The sequence below is a fragment of the Mus musculus genome, chromosome 8 (assembly GCF_000001635.26).
Source record: "Mus musculus strain C57BL/6J chromosome 8, GRCm38.p6 C57BL/6J".
Classification (NCBI taxonomy): Eukaryota; Metazoa; Chordata; class Mammalia; order Rodentia; family Muridae; genus Mus; species Mus musculus.
Window position 1 is genome coordinate 57,874,141 of NC_000074.6, and position 17,719 is coordinate 57,891,859.

At 39.3% G+C, this 17,719-nt stretch overlaps 1 protein-coding gene across 3 annotated transcripts in view; it reads right to left on the reverse strand.

Moving 5' to 3' along the window:
- Positions 1-17,719, reverse strand: part of Galntl6 (UDP-N-acetyl-alpha-D-galactosamine:polypeptide N-acetylgalactosaminyltransferase-like 6) — a 1,140,043-nt gene that overhangs the window by 101,652 nt on the left and 1,020,672 nt on the right. For all 3 annotated transcript variants that reach the window (XM_030243596.1, XM_017312847.2, NM_175032.3), the window contains one exon: positions 10,259-10,376. In XM_030243596.1, coding sequence (XP_030099456.1) covers positions 10,259-10,376 — 118 coding nt within the window. The remainder of the gene's footprint in view (positions 1-10,258; positions 10,377-17,719) is intronic.

Consider the following 17,719-nt stretch of genomic DNA (forward strand, 5'->3'; position numbering starts at 1 on the left):
TTGCTTAACCACTGTCAAAAACAATCTTGTTTATTTATTCACTAATTTATTTTTAATCTGTCTTTCCTCACACTAAGTTCTATGCAGCAGAGAGGGAGTCTCTTCATTCTTGTTAACTGTATTACTCTTGGCATCTTTCATGCTCCCAGCTTTCAGTAATATCTACTGGGTTTAGGAATGTGTTTAGAATATGTCCACCTATGACAATAGCTACGTTTGTAATTTTCTATATGTTCTATATGTTATTACGTAATTACTTGTGTACTGTGTTGTATTTTATATGCATATATAAATAAAAATTTAAATATGAATAGTATTTATCTTCCTATTTTTATTTTTGCACATATGTTCTCTACCTTTTTCCAATAGGTTTCTCTATTGTTGTATATTAGTAATATGAAATTGTTTGATTCTTTTTATTATTCACATTCTTTATTGTTTTATTTCATATTCCTTTCAGGCTATACTTCAGATTATGATCTAGGTAGAGAAAAGAACATTTTTTTAAATCCTTGAATAATAGATATTTAAAATTTCTAGGTGAGTTAGTATAAAACAACAACAGTGGCAGCAGCAACCACAATGACCACCACCAGTACCAGCACCATCAACAAGAAGCCATTGATAGCAATCATGGTGGAGGGTCAGCCTGGGCTATATAGTGAGACATAGTCTTAAAGGGTCTCCCAAAATTCCATGGCAAAATACCTACACAATTCAATAAATCTGAATAACTTCGTGTTCATTAATGGTTTGGAAATTTTTTCTAAAGAAGCAATGGAGGGCTGGCACTATATTTTTGGAGAAGGTAGCTTTCTAAGGGTTTTCTCGTATCTTCAATGTCTTGATCAGTGTGGCATGAAGAATTCTAAGATGGTGTTTAAATTCCCACCTCAAGGAAAGAGGTCTTTGTTTAATCTCCTCCCTTTGGGTGTGTGATGGAGTTGACACCTGTGTGATACTAATAAAGAGAGTAAAGGGGGTTGTCAGAAGCTCTGAATTAATCAGTAGGGAAATTACCCTATGGAGGGGAGTCTGATCCTCACAAATGAGCCATGACTTGGTTCTTCCTAAGAGAAGAGACCCGATGATTTTGAAGTATGAGGGAAATTTCACTCATGGCCCAGAAACAGTATGCTGGCACGTTGAGAGAGGTTACAGTCGAAGCCCCTGACAAGGGCAGTGTGGCCTGCGGGAGCTGAGTGTGCTTGCTAGGTCTTACCTGTTCTCAGCCCATAGCTGCAGATTCTGTCACCAACTTGAGGTAACTTTCCAGATTTTCAGCATCCAAATAAGGACAGAGTTGGTGGGATTTGGCTGAAGGATACTTAGCAGGGAATTCTGATAAAGTATACTTGGACTTTTCTTGAAATTATTCATCTTGCTTATATTAATTTTATTTGCATAGAATCAGAATACTCTTTTACAGTTATTCACATTCTCTTTATGATCATTTTTACATTTGTATCTTGCCTTTTCATGGTCAATTACTATACAATTATTCTACTGATTTCTATATTCATTTCTTTTATTAATTATTTACTTTCGTCTCTTGCACCATTAGTTTTTGGTTTTCAAAATTACTAAGTTCCTTCTGTGCTTTTTCATCTCTGTCCTTACTTTATTTGCCTTATTTCATTTTTAACTTGGTTTGATTGTTTACTTTTTTATTTTTATTCTTTCATTCTATGGAGACATAAACCTTCTTTTTCTTCTGAATGTTGCATTAGCTGTACCCCTGTGCCCTGGAATACCACGTTTTAATTTCAGTCTTTCTCCTAAGGCGATATAATTTTGTTATTAATTTTTAAACCTCTTTGCTTTTAGTCTAATTTTATTCCCTTTCTCAGCCCCATCCCTCACTGCCTAGATGCTTGCAGAATACCTTGTTTCTTCTAATGACCTTCATTTCAGCAGGAGTAGGCTTTATTCTTGTGTTCCATTATATTGCAGCTGCTATTGTTCCTTCTGTTGTTATTTTGACATCTTGCTTAAAGTTCTTAAGCGTCAGCATTTCATCAATATTGACAAAGTCAGTTGCTTTGTGAGCCTTCTTGAAATGTTACAATGTAGAGCAAAATCATTTTTCTTCCTTTGGGTTGTCCTCCCTCCCTTCCCTCCCTCCCTCTCTCCCTCCCTCCCTCCCTCTCTCCCTCCCTTCCTTCCCTCCCTTCCTATCTTCTTCACTCTCTCTCTCCTTCTTTCCTTCTTTTCTTTTTTCTCTTCCTTCTCTCTTCATTTTTTCATATAGCATTTGTCTTTTGATACAGTGTTTCACCATGTAGCCCTGAGTGACTTTGAACTCACCAAGATCTATTAGCTTGCTTTTTGTCTTCAGAGTGCTGACATTATAGGTGTGTGCCACCATATCTGGTTATCTATCATCTATCTATCTATCTATCTATCTATCTATCTATCTATCTATCTATCTACCTACCTACCTATCTATCTATCTGTCATCTACCTACCACCTACCTATCTTATCTATATATCTATAACTTACTTATCAGCTACTTATCTCTATCATTCAATCAATCAATCTATCTATCCATCTATCATCTATCTATCTATCTATCTATCTATCTATCTATCTATCTATCTATCTATCTACTTATTTATCTATCTACCTATCATCTATCTAATCTTTTTGAAATCTATTTATTTTTAAACTGGGATCTCCAATGTTGCTTAAACTGGTCTAGAACTCACAATTCTCCCATCTCTGCCTCCTGGGTACTGGTGTCCTGAATAGGTTTTGTCAACTCGACACAAACTAGAGTCCAATGGGGAAAAGTCCCTCAACTGAGAAAATGCCTCCGTAGATTTCTGGTAAGTCTGTGGGGGAATGTTCTTGATTGCCAATTGATAGAGGAGGGCTCAGTCCACTGTGAGCCATGACACCCTTGGGGTGTGAGCGAGTAGTGTTAGAAAACAAATTGAGCAAGCCAAAAGGAGCAAATCAGTAAGCAGCATCTCTCCATGGTCTTTGTTTCAGTCTCTGAGTCCAGGTTCCTGCCCTAATTTCCCTCAGTGAGGAACTATTGTCTGGAAGAGTAAGACAAGATGAACACTTTCCTCTCCAAGTTGTCTTTGGTCATGGTGTTTTATCACAGCTGTAGAAAGCAAATAAGAAACAGGTAACACAGGTGTGTGCCGGCATGTTGTTAGGTGTAGACTGTAAGCACCAGAGTGTGGGAAGAATGATGCAAAAGCTTGTCTTCTGGACCTGACATGACAATTGCATTAATGAACTACAGAAGGTATGGTTATCCATACAAGATCAACCTTGGAGCCATTCCAGCATAAATGGAAGAGCTCATAAGATTCAATAACTGAGGAGCTACTAGCAGTGGATGGCTGCAGGGAGATCAAGAATAATTCTTCTGGCCACTGGTAGGTAGGTCACACTCCAGGATAGTCTCATGTATATCTGGGGGATACTGATTGGACTTAGATTTTTTTTTTCTTTTAAAAGAGGACATGAAACTGAGAGATGTATGTGTTTAGGGGAATCTGGGGCCACTTAGGGATGAAATAAGGTATGGCTAAGATCATATTTTACTGTACATACTTATGAAATTCTCAAAGAATAGGGTCAAAAGATACATAAGTCATCTTTTGAGGATTGTAGGTTCTTCTTCCCTATCATCTTTTAGGGTTTCTATGAGAACAATGCCACACTTTAGACGAGTACGTATCAATATTGCGGCATACATTTTATGAAAATTTTGTGTTAGCTGTTACTTGTCTATAGCCAGCAGGGATTGGCTGCTCAGGGCTGGTAACAATACTGAATACTGTTCTTCCATCCTGCCTCACCAAGAACCTTGCAAATAGGATGTCTGTGAAATCCATCTCTCAGAACTGGCCTACATCCTTCACTGTGCCAAACTCAGCCTGGAGACGTGTTGCACACCAACAGCGGTTATCGTTTTTTTAGTAAAGAGTCTTTGGTTTCCCTCACACAAGCCTAGACTTTGGAGAACTGAGATCCATGGACCCCGAGAGACTTGAAGCGGTGGCTGCTTCATTCCCCACATACCCAAGTCTGACCACTGTTGGATTCCCGTGACTGCTCAGCATGCGCTCCTTTCTTAAGCATGTGGTTGACGGTGGGATATCTGAGAGTTCTGTTAAGGAGACAGTCAGGAGATTTTGTTTATTGTTGGCTTCATTTTGTTATTTTAAGTGACCTTTAAGATGACCATCCCTTTGCATCTTAAGACTGTAAAGCGACTGCAATTGTATAACATTCAATAATCTAAGTTAGAAATACACTGAACAGGATATGTTCTTGCCGTGTATGTGACATGTAAGAAAACTTTATATGTGGTTAATTCTGATGACCACTTTTGGCAGTGGAGTTCACATTAAATATACACAAGCGAACTGTGCATTTGTTCTCGTGAAGTTCTGATAGAAGGTTAAAGGCTGGCACATCTGACTTGATGAGCCACCCTAAGTGATTGCTGCTCCCCTGTTTCAGGAAAGATTGTTCTGGGCTCAGGGATTTGTCCTACTAACTATATTTAATATTTCTTGAATAGCCATCACATTTCATAATAGTAAAACTTCTGTGTTACACTAAATCATAAGAAGAATGTCAAATCTCACATTTAACAAACATCCCATGGGAAGAACCTGTATTGTCTCTTAAAATTGGCCACAATCCTTTTTTTCTTTTTAAAAAAACTTCAGCTAAGAGAAAATAGGTTAATGATTTTTATGAACAAACCCAATTTTGAATCCATGTTTGATGTTAACTAGATAACGACTTGTCTCAACAATTATGAACTAAAGGGATTTTTTTCCTTTTTCTTTCTTTTAAAATCTTTCACTAGTGCTGAATGGAATAAAAAATTAAATCCAATGACCTTTAAGTGGCAACTCATTATTTTTTCTTATTAAGGCACCAAATAGTAGTTATTATCACCACAGGAAGAAAAGAATGGTTAGAATTTTATAGCACAGGTTGTTGAATACAGACTTTCATAAGTCTGTGAAGGGGCACAGAATAAATGAATATTGTCCTTAAAAGCCTCAGATGTGTCAGTCACTATATGGCTGAAGCATTTGTATGCTTCTATTTAACATATTTTTCATCTATTTGCTTATTTTTATAAAACCCCAGCAATGTTTTCTCTATTTAATATGCCAACATAGAAACTGCCATTTTACAAACTCCACAGGCTTACTTAAGGATTGCTTCTCTCATTGTTCCTTTAAGAAGGGCTACAGGACAATGACCTGGAGAGAGAGAAGTGGGAAGTACAGTATAGGAGAGGGAACTGATCCTGGGAGGGTGGAGTGGAAGGAGGTTCCAGTAAGGTTCTGAGACACGCCCACAGTTTCTGGGATACGCCTACAGGTTCTGAGACACGCCCACAGGTTCTGAGACACGCCCACAGGCTCAGCACCAGCAAGGTTCTGAGACTGACACGCTCACAGGCTCACCATGGGAGGACAATATTTATCATGTGGCCTACCTGCTGGTCCATAACACTCATCCTGCCTTTGCCTCCTCCTCATTTCCCGTGGCAACTACACATTGCATCCCTGGAACATTGCCTGGTGGAAATGAGATGCTCAACAAAAGCTGTTCGAAAAACGGACTAAATGCTGCCTTCTCTCCCTGGCAACTGACTAATGCTGGATGATTCTGAGCTTCACAGGGGTCCAGATCCAGGAGGAAAAAAACGTCGCGGTTGAGTACAATGCGGGCAGATCATTTCTTTTCCCTAGAAAACTTCCCCAAATCATACTGCCTGGCTTATACATTTTAACGTAAAACCTACTCATCTGCCAGACTCACAGTTTTTAGGAAAGGTACTTAGGGTGTTCTGTTTGACCAAAAACTCAGCCTTTGATGTGATACAGAATTTTCTGGGAATATTTTCATTTGTCAATTTTCAGAAACTTTTGTGAAGTGCTTTTCATAGGTATCTGACAATGACCACTTACAGAAGTATTTTCAACGCTAATATTTAAGTTGCAACTTAGAGCAGTTTCTGTATTAAGGTGTAAAATGTCACTATCAGGCACCAATCAACCACCCTTGTTTCACAGATTTTAAATGGTGATCAGTTTGAACCTTATAATACTTTGCACTGAAGATTAATCACGACTTATAAAATATGTACAAAAATCAGATGTTTGATTTCCTTCTCTCTTTTTTATTGTGATTCATAGGGCTGTTTGTGTCTAATGTCTTTGATTGATTACTTTTGCACAAACTCTTGCTTCAATACATAGTCCTAAGAACCTGATCAAATTTATCTACTTCATAAATACTAACAGTGAGGGACAGGAACCCTAAGGTCAGCAAACAGGATCAAGAAGAATGAAGAGACATGTCGGAAATGGAACCCTGCTAAGACATAACTGTCACCAAAGAATCTATCATTCCGACCAAACAACCTAGGGCAATTCAGTCCTGAACTTACAATGTGGTTGCCATGGATTTTAGAGAAAGACGATAGGACTGCATTCCAATTATAGCCTATACAGACAACGGAAACATAGGAAATGGGGTAATGAAGTCTTGGGTCATCCAGAAGAGATGTGATAGGTACAAGTGACAGTGAATTGAGATGAAAGTTCTGTTTGCCTAAAAATGTACCTTTGTGATTAAGAATGCAAGCGTACAATCCAGAGTCTTCAGATTGTCAAGGGCAATCTTGCTTTATCATACAGCCTGTTACTCAAAGATGGGTATCTCTCGATTATTAGAAATTCTCTCAACCTTTTAAACTTCAGGCATTCACAAATTAAGATAACATCACAGAATTGTCTTGAACTACAAAAGGTAAATGTATTCTTTCAAGCCTGGTTAAAATAACAAAGACAGAGATGCAGGGTTTTTATAAATACCATGGTTAAAGACAATGTTCTATCTTAAAATGTTTTATCTATGCTTTGTGTATAGGTTAAAAGAACTGCAAGTTTCTAGGTAGTGCTCTTCTTCTCACCGCCTAGGAGTTCTGGGACCACAGATAGACACCACTGCATCCTGCTTTTTAAAAATATTTATTTATTTATTTATTAAATATGCTCCAGGGACTGATTCCAGGTCATTAGCTGCATCTGTGGGGGAACTCGTTAGGCAGGGACCAACAGATTGATAGTTAACTTGAGAATGGAGGTGGTGAGAGCTAATTTTCAATCACTGTGACAAAATACCATGGCCAAGGCTATTTATTCAGGAAAGCATTTAATTTGAGGCTCACAGTTCCAGAGGGTTACAGTCATGACCCTCATAGTGGGGAGCATGGCATGGGGCAGGCAGGCAGGCAGGCAGGCAGGCAGGCAGGCAGGCAGGCAGGCAGGCAGGCAGGCAGGCTCTGGAACAGACAGTTTCCATTTAACCCACAAGCACAGGGGAGAAACTGTGTGGACTTTTTGAGCCTACAAAGCTGACATACCTCTTCCAACAAGACTGTACAGTCTAATCCTTTCCAAACGGTTCCACCAACTGGGGACCATGTATTCAAACTGGGACGATTCTCATTTAAACTATCACAAGTGGTAATCCATTTCCTGTTTATTGCATTCCCAGCAATGAGGCTGAAGTGGAGCATCTTAATCTCTAAGTGGTAATGGGTAATTACTTCATTTTTAACAAACCATAAATACAATCTCTGAAAGTATAGTCTACACTTAATCTTTAAAACCGAAAGAAAACCAGTCTAAAAATATTGTGAGTTTTTTCCATCTGTTCAATGGAGAAATAACATAACCTTTTAAGGTTATTTTCTTTCCAATCAGCTGATACAGAAGTATTCAGCCCAGCATTTGGCATAAAGCACTGAGAATGTGGTTGTGCTGTTGTGTAGCGATCGCTGCAGCATTAACTTCTGCATATCTACCCCAACAAGACAGATAGCAACTGCCCTAAGAGAAGGACCCAAAGACACTGGCAGATCCAAAGGTGTAAAACAATGTACCCGAAAAGGTAAGAAAAATATCTCAGATACAAAATTATATGTGTGAATGGGTCAAAAATGCACTGAGAGGGCAAAGTTTAGGTGTCCCATAGCCTGCAATGACACCCCTGGTTTTTTGAAGATATTTATTGTGTGACTCTTGGAGGAAAGTATAGTGTTCTATTAATTAATACGTAGTGCTACTGTCTCTTCAAAACCAGCATGTTCTTACTCTTCATAGATGATAATAAAATGTAGCTGGATTCTTAGGTTGGACTTTATGTTCAGGGTGTAGATTTTGCAACAGGCACTGTTGGACTTTGCAACGGAAGCAGTCACTAAAGGCTGACTGACGTAGGAGGCTTCCATACAACAACGTCACAAGACTCAGCATTTGCTTCTCTACAAACAGTGCTTGGGACGAGAGAAAAGAATGTTTCTTTTCTTTATAAGACTGGATTAGAAAATCATATTGACAGTTTGGAGTGTGAGTTCTCACACAGTTTATTTTACTTTCACTCTTTTTTTTCATATGCTGTAATTTGTCATTTATTTCAAAGTCATGAATCTGAAACTAAATCATCTATCTATCTATCTATCTATCTATCTATCTATCTATCTATCTATCTATAGTATGTATTTAACAAGGCATAGCCCTTTAATTGATCACTAAGGCAAGTAGAGATATAAGCAATGCAAATTCAAAATAAGTACAAGAATTGCTTGTAGCTAACCTGCCGTGACTTGCTCACACCTGAAATCCTACCCTGCTCACACCTGAAATTCTAACCTGTTCACACCTGAAATCCTAACCTGTTCACACCAGAAATCCTAAACACATCATAGCGTGAGCCAGGCACACTACTCCAGGTTTGAGGCCAGTCTGGTTCATATAGTTTCAAGCCACCTTGACTACAGTTAAGAACCTGTCTCAAAAATAAAATAAAATTAAACAAAACACAAAAACCTTCTCTTGAACATAGCATTGATACTTTAAAATTAAATTTGTTATCAGTTCAAGGAGTTTTGCAATAACTGGGGTAAGACCAAAATCTCAGTTGCTGCCTCTTGTCTGACCATGAAGGGCAGACCTCCACTGAACTGACCTCTGTCTTCTGCCTTCGTCTTTACTCTCTGCCACACGCTCTGGTTGAGTCAGCTTGACAAGCCGAGAGGTTTGAAAGCTACTCTCAAGGCAAGAGTTTCACGGAAACTCGCTCCTGGAGTCTGGCGTGCTCTCTAAAATTTTCATTCCCATGTTAGTCTAGTGGATGGATTCACGTGCTCTCTTTATTATAAGTGCCTTTTAAGATTGAATTCTGACATAGCTAAAGCCTTCCGCCAGTGTTCCAACAGTTCTAGAACATCCTTGAGCTAGACAGTGACATTCAGAATAGCCTCTGGTATTACACTATCAATAAAAGCCAAGTCGCTCCCATATACAGAAATTTACAATGGTTTAGGAAGTAGATCGGGCTGTGGTTTTAGAGTATTGCATTATTCATGAGATGGTTAGCTAGAACGGAACTCCCTAGTTAGAACCATGACTTGGGTGTGAAAGCCTTTGCCCTAAGAGAGTAAAGACCTCACACCTGGCTTCTAAGACTATAGCTGAGTTACACCCATACACACGTATTTACAATGGCCTAAGGGGAAGGTGGACTATACAATAGACTAAAATAGGAACTATGGCAAGGGCACGAAGCCCTTGACCCTGGTTTCTAAGATTAAGCGAATCTTAGGTGGAGCCCTTTTTGATCCCAGTTGTTAACAATGAATTCTATCCCAGGTGGTTCCCGTTAGACCTTCTGTGTTTGCATTCCTCTGTTTTATGTAAGAATCCAGTAACCTCATTGTACCTTGCTGGTGTGTCACCCAACTTCCTTATTGTCTTCTGCATAAAAAGTCTGATGCTCCATTTGACATTACATTCAGATTCCACACGACCTCTCCTGTGTGTGTCTGTCTGTCAATTCATCCTACACTTTGTCCACCCACTACTAGAGACCTGTTCCATGCAGAAAAAGGGGCCCAGAGGGTCTGCAGCAACTCTCCTGGCCTTTATGCTATAAGCACTCCAGGACGAATGCCTCTGCTAGGGGCAGGGGGGCGGGTAGTAGGTATAGGTATGTACAATTGCTCACTTATAAATAGGAGTCTGAATGGCTTCCTTTTGCACTTACCACAGCCGTGTCTCACTATAACATTGGAAGGAATTAGCTTCTCTTGTAATGATCCCCTGGGAGTCATAGCTCCAACACAGATCACAAAGCGAAGTGACAAGTTCTATCAGAATGGTCTGTAAGTATGGAGTGAGGATGAGCTGGCTGTCTTACCTTAAAAGAGATTTCATACTGCTCTCCTCCCCAGATTTCCAAGCCTGGGTCATAGCCACCCAGTTCCCAAAACCACTTTCGATCCACTGCAAAGAGACCTCCAGCCATAACCGGAGACCTGGAAGACACAAGGCAAACAACATTTAAAGGACTATGAACATCAAACGCAGTAGCAGTTTGCTTTGAAACTCACAATCTCGTTTAGTGGTCAAATAATGACATTTTCCAGCATGGCTATCTATAAGGAAATGGAGAATTCTTATTGCAGTTCCTATTGAAGTGAATGTAGGAAAAGAAGCTATGCGAATATTAAAATTGCAATTCAGGTTCTGACACGGCAAAGGTCCTTTAGAATCACACTTGGCCACCTGGCTATCACCAGAGAGAAATGCATTAATATTAGCAACAAATCTATTGGAATATATTACTTATGTCTTTGATTTAATCTCTTACATGTATTCATTGGGCATCTACCTACTGTGTACAGTTCATGACTAATTTAGAGAGTAAGAAATAGAATAGAATAAAGTAAGACCTTTAAAACAAATTTTTTGTTTCTGTGTGGGTGTAGCTATGTATGGGTATACACACGAGTGTGGGTGCGGGTAGAGTCCAGAAGAGGGAGTCAGTTGTCATGGTGCTGGAATTACAGATGGTTGTGAGCCTCCCAACAGGATTCTGAGAATTGAACTCTGGCCCTCAGGAAGAGTATATGGGCTCTGAACTGCTCACCCCTTTTTCTAGCCCTAAAATAAATAGTTTTGAGGATGTAGATTTTGTGTAATTGGCAAGATCAAAGATCTAAACGAAAGATTTATCTCTTGCTCTTAGGAAAGTGCACAGGGTATATACAGAGTCTCATGTAACTTTTACATTTTGTTAAAAATACAGATTTTAGAGTCAGATGTCCCTTACTTTATTTCTCAGTCTGGCAGCCTGTTCCCACACCCATTTTCTGCACACAGCATTTCAAAGTGGAATTATAGTTGTAGCTGGAGCAAATTAAGACTATAACTGGGTGCAGATGCCCAGTGGGCATATCACCATAGTTGTAACCTTTGGTTCTGCAGGGCTGGGTTAAAAGTCACTAGCAGTTTTAAGTTTTAGAGCTATTGGGGAAAAGAAATCCTGCAATTAATTATTTAATTGTAAATAGGTTTATTGCAGGCAATAAAATAGGCAAAAAAATCTTGTATACAAATGATGTTATGAAAAGTTTGAATAGTATATTTTAGGTTAACCTGTCTATAAATTAAATCCAAATGAACACATCAATTATTAAGAGTATTAAATTTATGAGAATAATTCTATATTTATTTGTTCTTGCTGTTCTATCAGTTTTTTGCATCATGTTTTGTAATCCTGTTAATAGAGCAGGAACATTTGGAATTTTTGTGCTTTTGATGAATTGCCTCATTATAACTAGGAAATGGGTTTTATTATTTCTTGTGATATTCTTTGCTCTGTCATCTATTCTGTGTCATTATAATAACAACTCTTGTTTCCTTGTGTTCTCCAGCTCTAGAGTTTGTAACCATTTGTATATTCATACTGAACACAGGTTTCTGGGTTGTTGATGTAGCTCAGTAGGTACAGTGATGGTTACAACAGGCATGAAGTCTGGGGGGTAGATTTCAGGTGCCATCTTTAATAAGGGATTGGGAGGTGGAGACAGAAGGGTCAGTTCATGGTCATGTTTATCTGTCTAATGAATGTAGGCCAGCTTGGCCTATACAAGACCCTTTCCTCTCTGTTTCCTGCAAAGGTGGGTTTCTTATAAGTTATACATATCTATCTATCTATCTATCTATCTATCTATCTATCTATCTATCTATCTATCTATCTATATCTACACACACACACATACATATATACATACCCATACATAGCTACACATACACATAAACTATATATATATTCTGCTTTATAATTGGGTCATTTAGATTCTTTTATTAAAAAAAGATTGATGTTACATTTAAACTTATCATCTCCCATGTTTTCTATCTGTGTCAAGTACGTTTCTCTTCCCTTCATTCATCTTTAAAAACTTTTTTTATTCTTTCATACATTAAGTCCCGAGTACAGTTTTCCCTACCTTCCTTCCTCCCAGCCTCTCCCCACCCACTCACCGCACCCCTTTCCTCCTCTCTCCCCCAAATCCATCACCACTATCTGCCCACCCAACCTCCCCACCCCACCTTCTGCCTCCCCTCAGAAAAGAGCAGGCCTCCCTGGGACATCAACTGAATGTGGCTTAACAATCTAGAATGTCAACGGATACATACTGTCACACCAAGGCTGCACAAGGTAACCCAGTAGTGGGCAAAGGGTCCTTGACGATTAATTAAAGTTTTGGATAGCAGCTTTCCATTTTCCTTTCTCCAGCTTTTGGAATTAGTTACATTTCACTATCTGCCATGCATTGCACATTGTAATGCTCGTATTTTAGAGTAATTATGCCTTGAGAGCACCTAAATAATACCATTTCATCATAAACAAGGCACACATACATAAATAACACAGAGAAAATGAACACATAAATGAATACACATGAAATAATATTAGGAGTAGTATTTCTGTATTCTGTTCTGCTTAAATAGTTCCAGAGAAAATCTAGCATTGTGATTTGTCTCTAGACCCGAGTCTGTTGATTGAACTTCAGACCCAAAGGACTCAGTTCTGGGCAATGTTATACTGGAGCCAAAAGAAGTGAGCTAGGTACATCCTGCTTTATTAAACAGTAAAGCGTGGAGTGTGTCATTCTGTCTTCTTTCCAGGAAAAGCGGCCAAGAGTAGTCAACATTTTTTTCTGCTCTTTTAATTCCGTCTTATATAAGAACTGGTCTCCCAGAGCTCCCTGATGGTCCCATTCTCCAGGTTTGCATCTGCATTTCTACTTCCTCTTCATTTCTCCCAATCCTTCTTTATGTTTTGTTTCCCTGGGAATGTGACGGTACGGCTGGTGGCCCTGTCCCTGTGACACATGGATGCTGCTTACAAGCACCATTCGCAATATCACTAGTCAGTCCTCCAGCTTTGCAATTAAAAACATTTGTCATCCCCGGGGTGATGGCTAAAACTAACGTGGCCATGAGGATCCTTAGTTTCCAGGCTGTAGAAATATGTGACTTTTCTGCATACTTAATGGAAGTGAATTTTCTATTTCATAACAATGTGATTGAGCCATGTAATAAATTTGCTTTGCTTTTTACATATGGTTAAATAGCTTCCCTTCTCCACAGCAATTTTTTATGCTCCAAATTTGGTTTACTCTTAAATTAGTGAGGCTATCATGTAGAAGTTTGCTGGCACAATTTTTTATTTGGTAGCAATGACAAAAATCTGTGTTCTCATTTGCAAATGCACATTTCAAAGCATGTGGTTAGTTTTCCCTTCTAAACTAGGACATTATCTGAGTTCTGTCTCCATCCTGTAACCCTCACAGCATTCTGAGGAGCTGCCAACCTGCCTAGGCTTCCCTATTTAATAAATTGAGTCTTTACTTCATATATTTAAAAAAATGGTGGAAGTTTAATTGAAGCATGCTTTCTCTAGGGTATTTTTAATTTTAAAAGCTCCTGTTTCAAATTTTCAGGCACATAGAGTGTGGTTTCATTAACACATGCCAAATAGCCTTTTGGATTAAAGAAATGAAAGCACACAAAATACTGTAAAATAAATCTGCGAGAAAAATGTTTTAAAATACGTGAACAATTAAAATTTAGGTCCAGTGATGTGAAGGGAAAGTCACTTTGGCCTCTTAGGAAATAAACAGGCTCTCAGGCCTCCCTTCATTCAGTGGATCCAGTGAAACATCTGGATGTGTGGGCTGAACTGTGAATTTTATCAGAAATGAAATGAGAGTTCCCCTCAGGACTCCACCAGGCTGAGTCCATCCAAAGAAAGGCAGCCCATATGATTTTCAATCACACAGCCAGCAACTTTTAGTTGATCTGCAATGCAGAAATCGAAGAAGAAGAAGAAGAAGAAGGAGAAGGAGAAGGAGAAGGAGAAGGAGAAGGAGAAGGAGAAAAGAAGAAGAAGAAGAAGAAGAAGAAGAAGAAGAAGAGGAGGAGGAGGAGGAGGAGGAGGAGGAGGAGGAGGAGGAGGAGGAAGAAGAAATAGTTATTATCCCAACAAGAGTTCAGATGTGGAACAAACAATAGTTAAAATGCAAAAGGATCTTTAAGATAGATCATGTCTTAAATTCAGATTTTGAGAAATTTCTGGGCATGTGGGACACAATCTATTTTGTGTAACTTAACTCTGTACAGTGAAAGGGATAGCAAAAGGAGGGCAGAAGAATGCTATCACCCTCGAGTTATGCGAGGCGGCAGCCACTCCAGGGGCAAAGAGCACAACAAGCTGGAGCTAAGAGAGAGAGGCCTTTTAGAAGGGTCAAGGTGTATGCCCGGAACACGCATGACAGTGATGATCCCATACATTTGTGCTTCCATTGGACAGTTTCAATGGCAGCATCAAGGGAAGTGGCCTGACTATGACAGTAACTGAAAGGGCAGTAAGGGAGGAAATTTAGCAATGGAAGCTCATGCTTATATTGTTCTGGGCTCAGCTCTCTGAGCAAATCCAGACACCAAGAAATACTATCTTAGCATTACAGTACTTCTTGTTTCTACCACTAGGAGGCACCAAATAGCCATTTACAACACACACACACACACACACACACACACACACACACACAGAGAGAGAGAGAGAGAGAGAGAGAGAGAGAGAGAGAGAGAGAAAGGGAGGGGGAGGGAGAGGGAAAGGGGTGGGGGAGAGTGAGAGGGAGAGGGAAGAGAGAGTGAGACATTAAAATATGCATTAGACATGTATTCTGCTTTCCTTCTGAGAGGTTCCAGTAACTTGGTTTGGATTTATCAAGTAGAAGGGGAGACTTCAGAAGTGATCCGATTGACAAGATGAACATCTCAGATTTCTCAAAGTTTGTATTTGATGGAACCTGATGGGAGGTGGTAACAGTAATGGCCTCACTGAATCATGGTATCCTTTATTCAGGCCACGTATGGTACATCCTCATCCTGACCCGCTTGGCCAGGTATCTTGGTTTTCCAATCTTGACAAGTGTGGTGCAAGAGGAAGCAGAGACACTGTGGATTGTTTGCTCCTCCTGTTGTGGAAGCCTGGGACCCTATGAAGAAACTTGTGCTGCACTGTCAGAGACAAATGGCCCCGCTGGCCAATCAGTACCAATGGCCATGAATACGAGACTGTTGAGATTAGCTCAGTTTATCCAGCTCTACTTTGGCCTACATGAATGACCACAGACACGAATCAACCAATTCTGCTTCTTTGATTCATACTGACTGCTTGGTCTCCCAGGAAGTTGAACTTTCTGTGGTTGAACTGACAAATGAATTGCTAATTAAGTAGGAGTCAGTCGTGCTACTTAGGAGAAGCCAACAGAACAAGTTGATTTGTGTCTAGCTTATGACCTATGGTCGTGTGAACCAACAAAACAGTTGCTCTCAGCCACTGGTTACAGGGGTACGTTGTCATGCAAGCATAGCTAGAGCACTTGGCACTTACTTTGAGATTCAAGCTTTTAAGGAATGTATTAACAGTTGTATTATGTAACCAGTGAGTGAGGATACGAAAGGCAGTAGTACTTTGATTAGCTACTTCATTTCTGTGATACAATCTTCTTATTTTTATTTTCTTTATGTATTCTCTCTCTCTCTCTTTCTCTCTCTCTCTCTCTCTCTCTCTCTCTCTCTCTCTCTGTGTGTGTGTGTGTGTGTGTGTGTGTGTGTGAGAGAGAGAGAGAGAGAGAGAGAGAGAGAGAGAGAGAGAGAGAGCTTGTGTGGAGGTAATTGGATAATTTGAGAAAACTGGTTTTCTTTTTCCACCACGTTGATTCTGAAGAGCCGACGTCAATTTTCAAGCTTTGTAGCAAGCATCTTTGCACATTGAGCCATCTCACTGGCCCAGGATTATTTTCAAAGTTGTGTTCACATGTCCGGGGGTGTAGTGCCAAGTAGAGCTGAATTGCAGAGCTACTCAAGATCAAAATGAAAGGCTTTCTTTTTAAGGGGGAGTTCTTTCTTTCTTTCTTTCTTTCTTTCTTTCTTTCTTTCTTTCTTTCTTTCTTTCTTTCTTTCTTTCTTTCTTTCTTCCTAAATTTACAAATGTAAACATTAGGGTTAGAAGCGTTAGTAGGAAAGGAATATAGCCAACTGGTCATCTGAAACAGGTGGCAGAGTTAAAACCATTTAGCTTTTGGATAAGATGAGGAGGAAGACAGAAGCAGAAACTCATGGTATCTATCTTTACAATGATGTGTCATGATTTATCAGTTTGCTCCTATTACACACACAGAGACATATTATGCTATGATTTCAAAAGCTTTGTAAGATTTTCTATGCTTTTTGAAATTTACCTCATATTTATAACAGTAGAAACTCCTGTGAGTGGGAACCAAATGTTTCTAGAAGAAATCATGTACACTTTAAATAGTGCTTAAACCAACTAACACAGTCTGATGGTCCTGACCTGATGTTTCTAAAATGCTTAGAAGCTCCTGGATCCGTCTTTGGTAGTTAGGCCCAAGCTTTAACATGTGATAAAATGGAAAACTCCATAGGTCCATGGACCCATAGCATCTTACGTGTACTAAATACTTTATCAGTCTCAGTCTTCTAGGTAGACAGGAGGCTGTGGCCTTCAGGTATTCTTTTACAGTTTAGACTGGTGTGTGTGTGTGTGTGTGTCTCTCTCTCTGTGTATGTGTGTGTGTGTGTAAGTGAAAGCCAAAGCCTTACCCAGAAAGGAGCTAGAGACACTGCTAATATAGAACCTTTCCCATTTCTGCAGTGAATAGAAAGATGGACTGACCTGGGTGGATACAGCTGGCACTTCCTGCTAATCTCACTTTCAATTGGTGTGTGACGAGGGTGTGTGACGAGTGATACATTGGGGCCACCAAATAATGGCAGAATTACTCTTGGTTTCCCCTGATGAAATACCTTCAAAGGTAGATGGAGACATACAAAATTCAAATGGCTTGTTTTCTTAAGTTACTTTCTGCCCATTTCAAAATGGAAACACCGGGTCTTATTTTTCAAGTTTCTATTTTATTCATTTTTTTCTGAAGCAATGTCAGGGACTTAACACTTGGCTCAAAGTTCAGTTTTATATTTTAAAATAAAAAAAAAAATAAAATTTGATGTTGGGGTGTCAATCCAGGCCTTTTCCCATGCTATGCAAGTACTTTACCATGGAAGCTATACCCCAGCCTTAGATTTAAAAAGAAATACATAAAATTATAGAACCTGTTTAATTATCCCAAACTTTCTTTGTTTTTTTTTATTTTTAATTTTTAAGTGGCCACAGATTTTTCTCATGTCTCATATAGAGACCATATTAGATACCATGACAATGAGTGCAGAGTAATTGGTTTATGAATCCTTCGTGTGGTTTAAATGGTACAAACCCTGA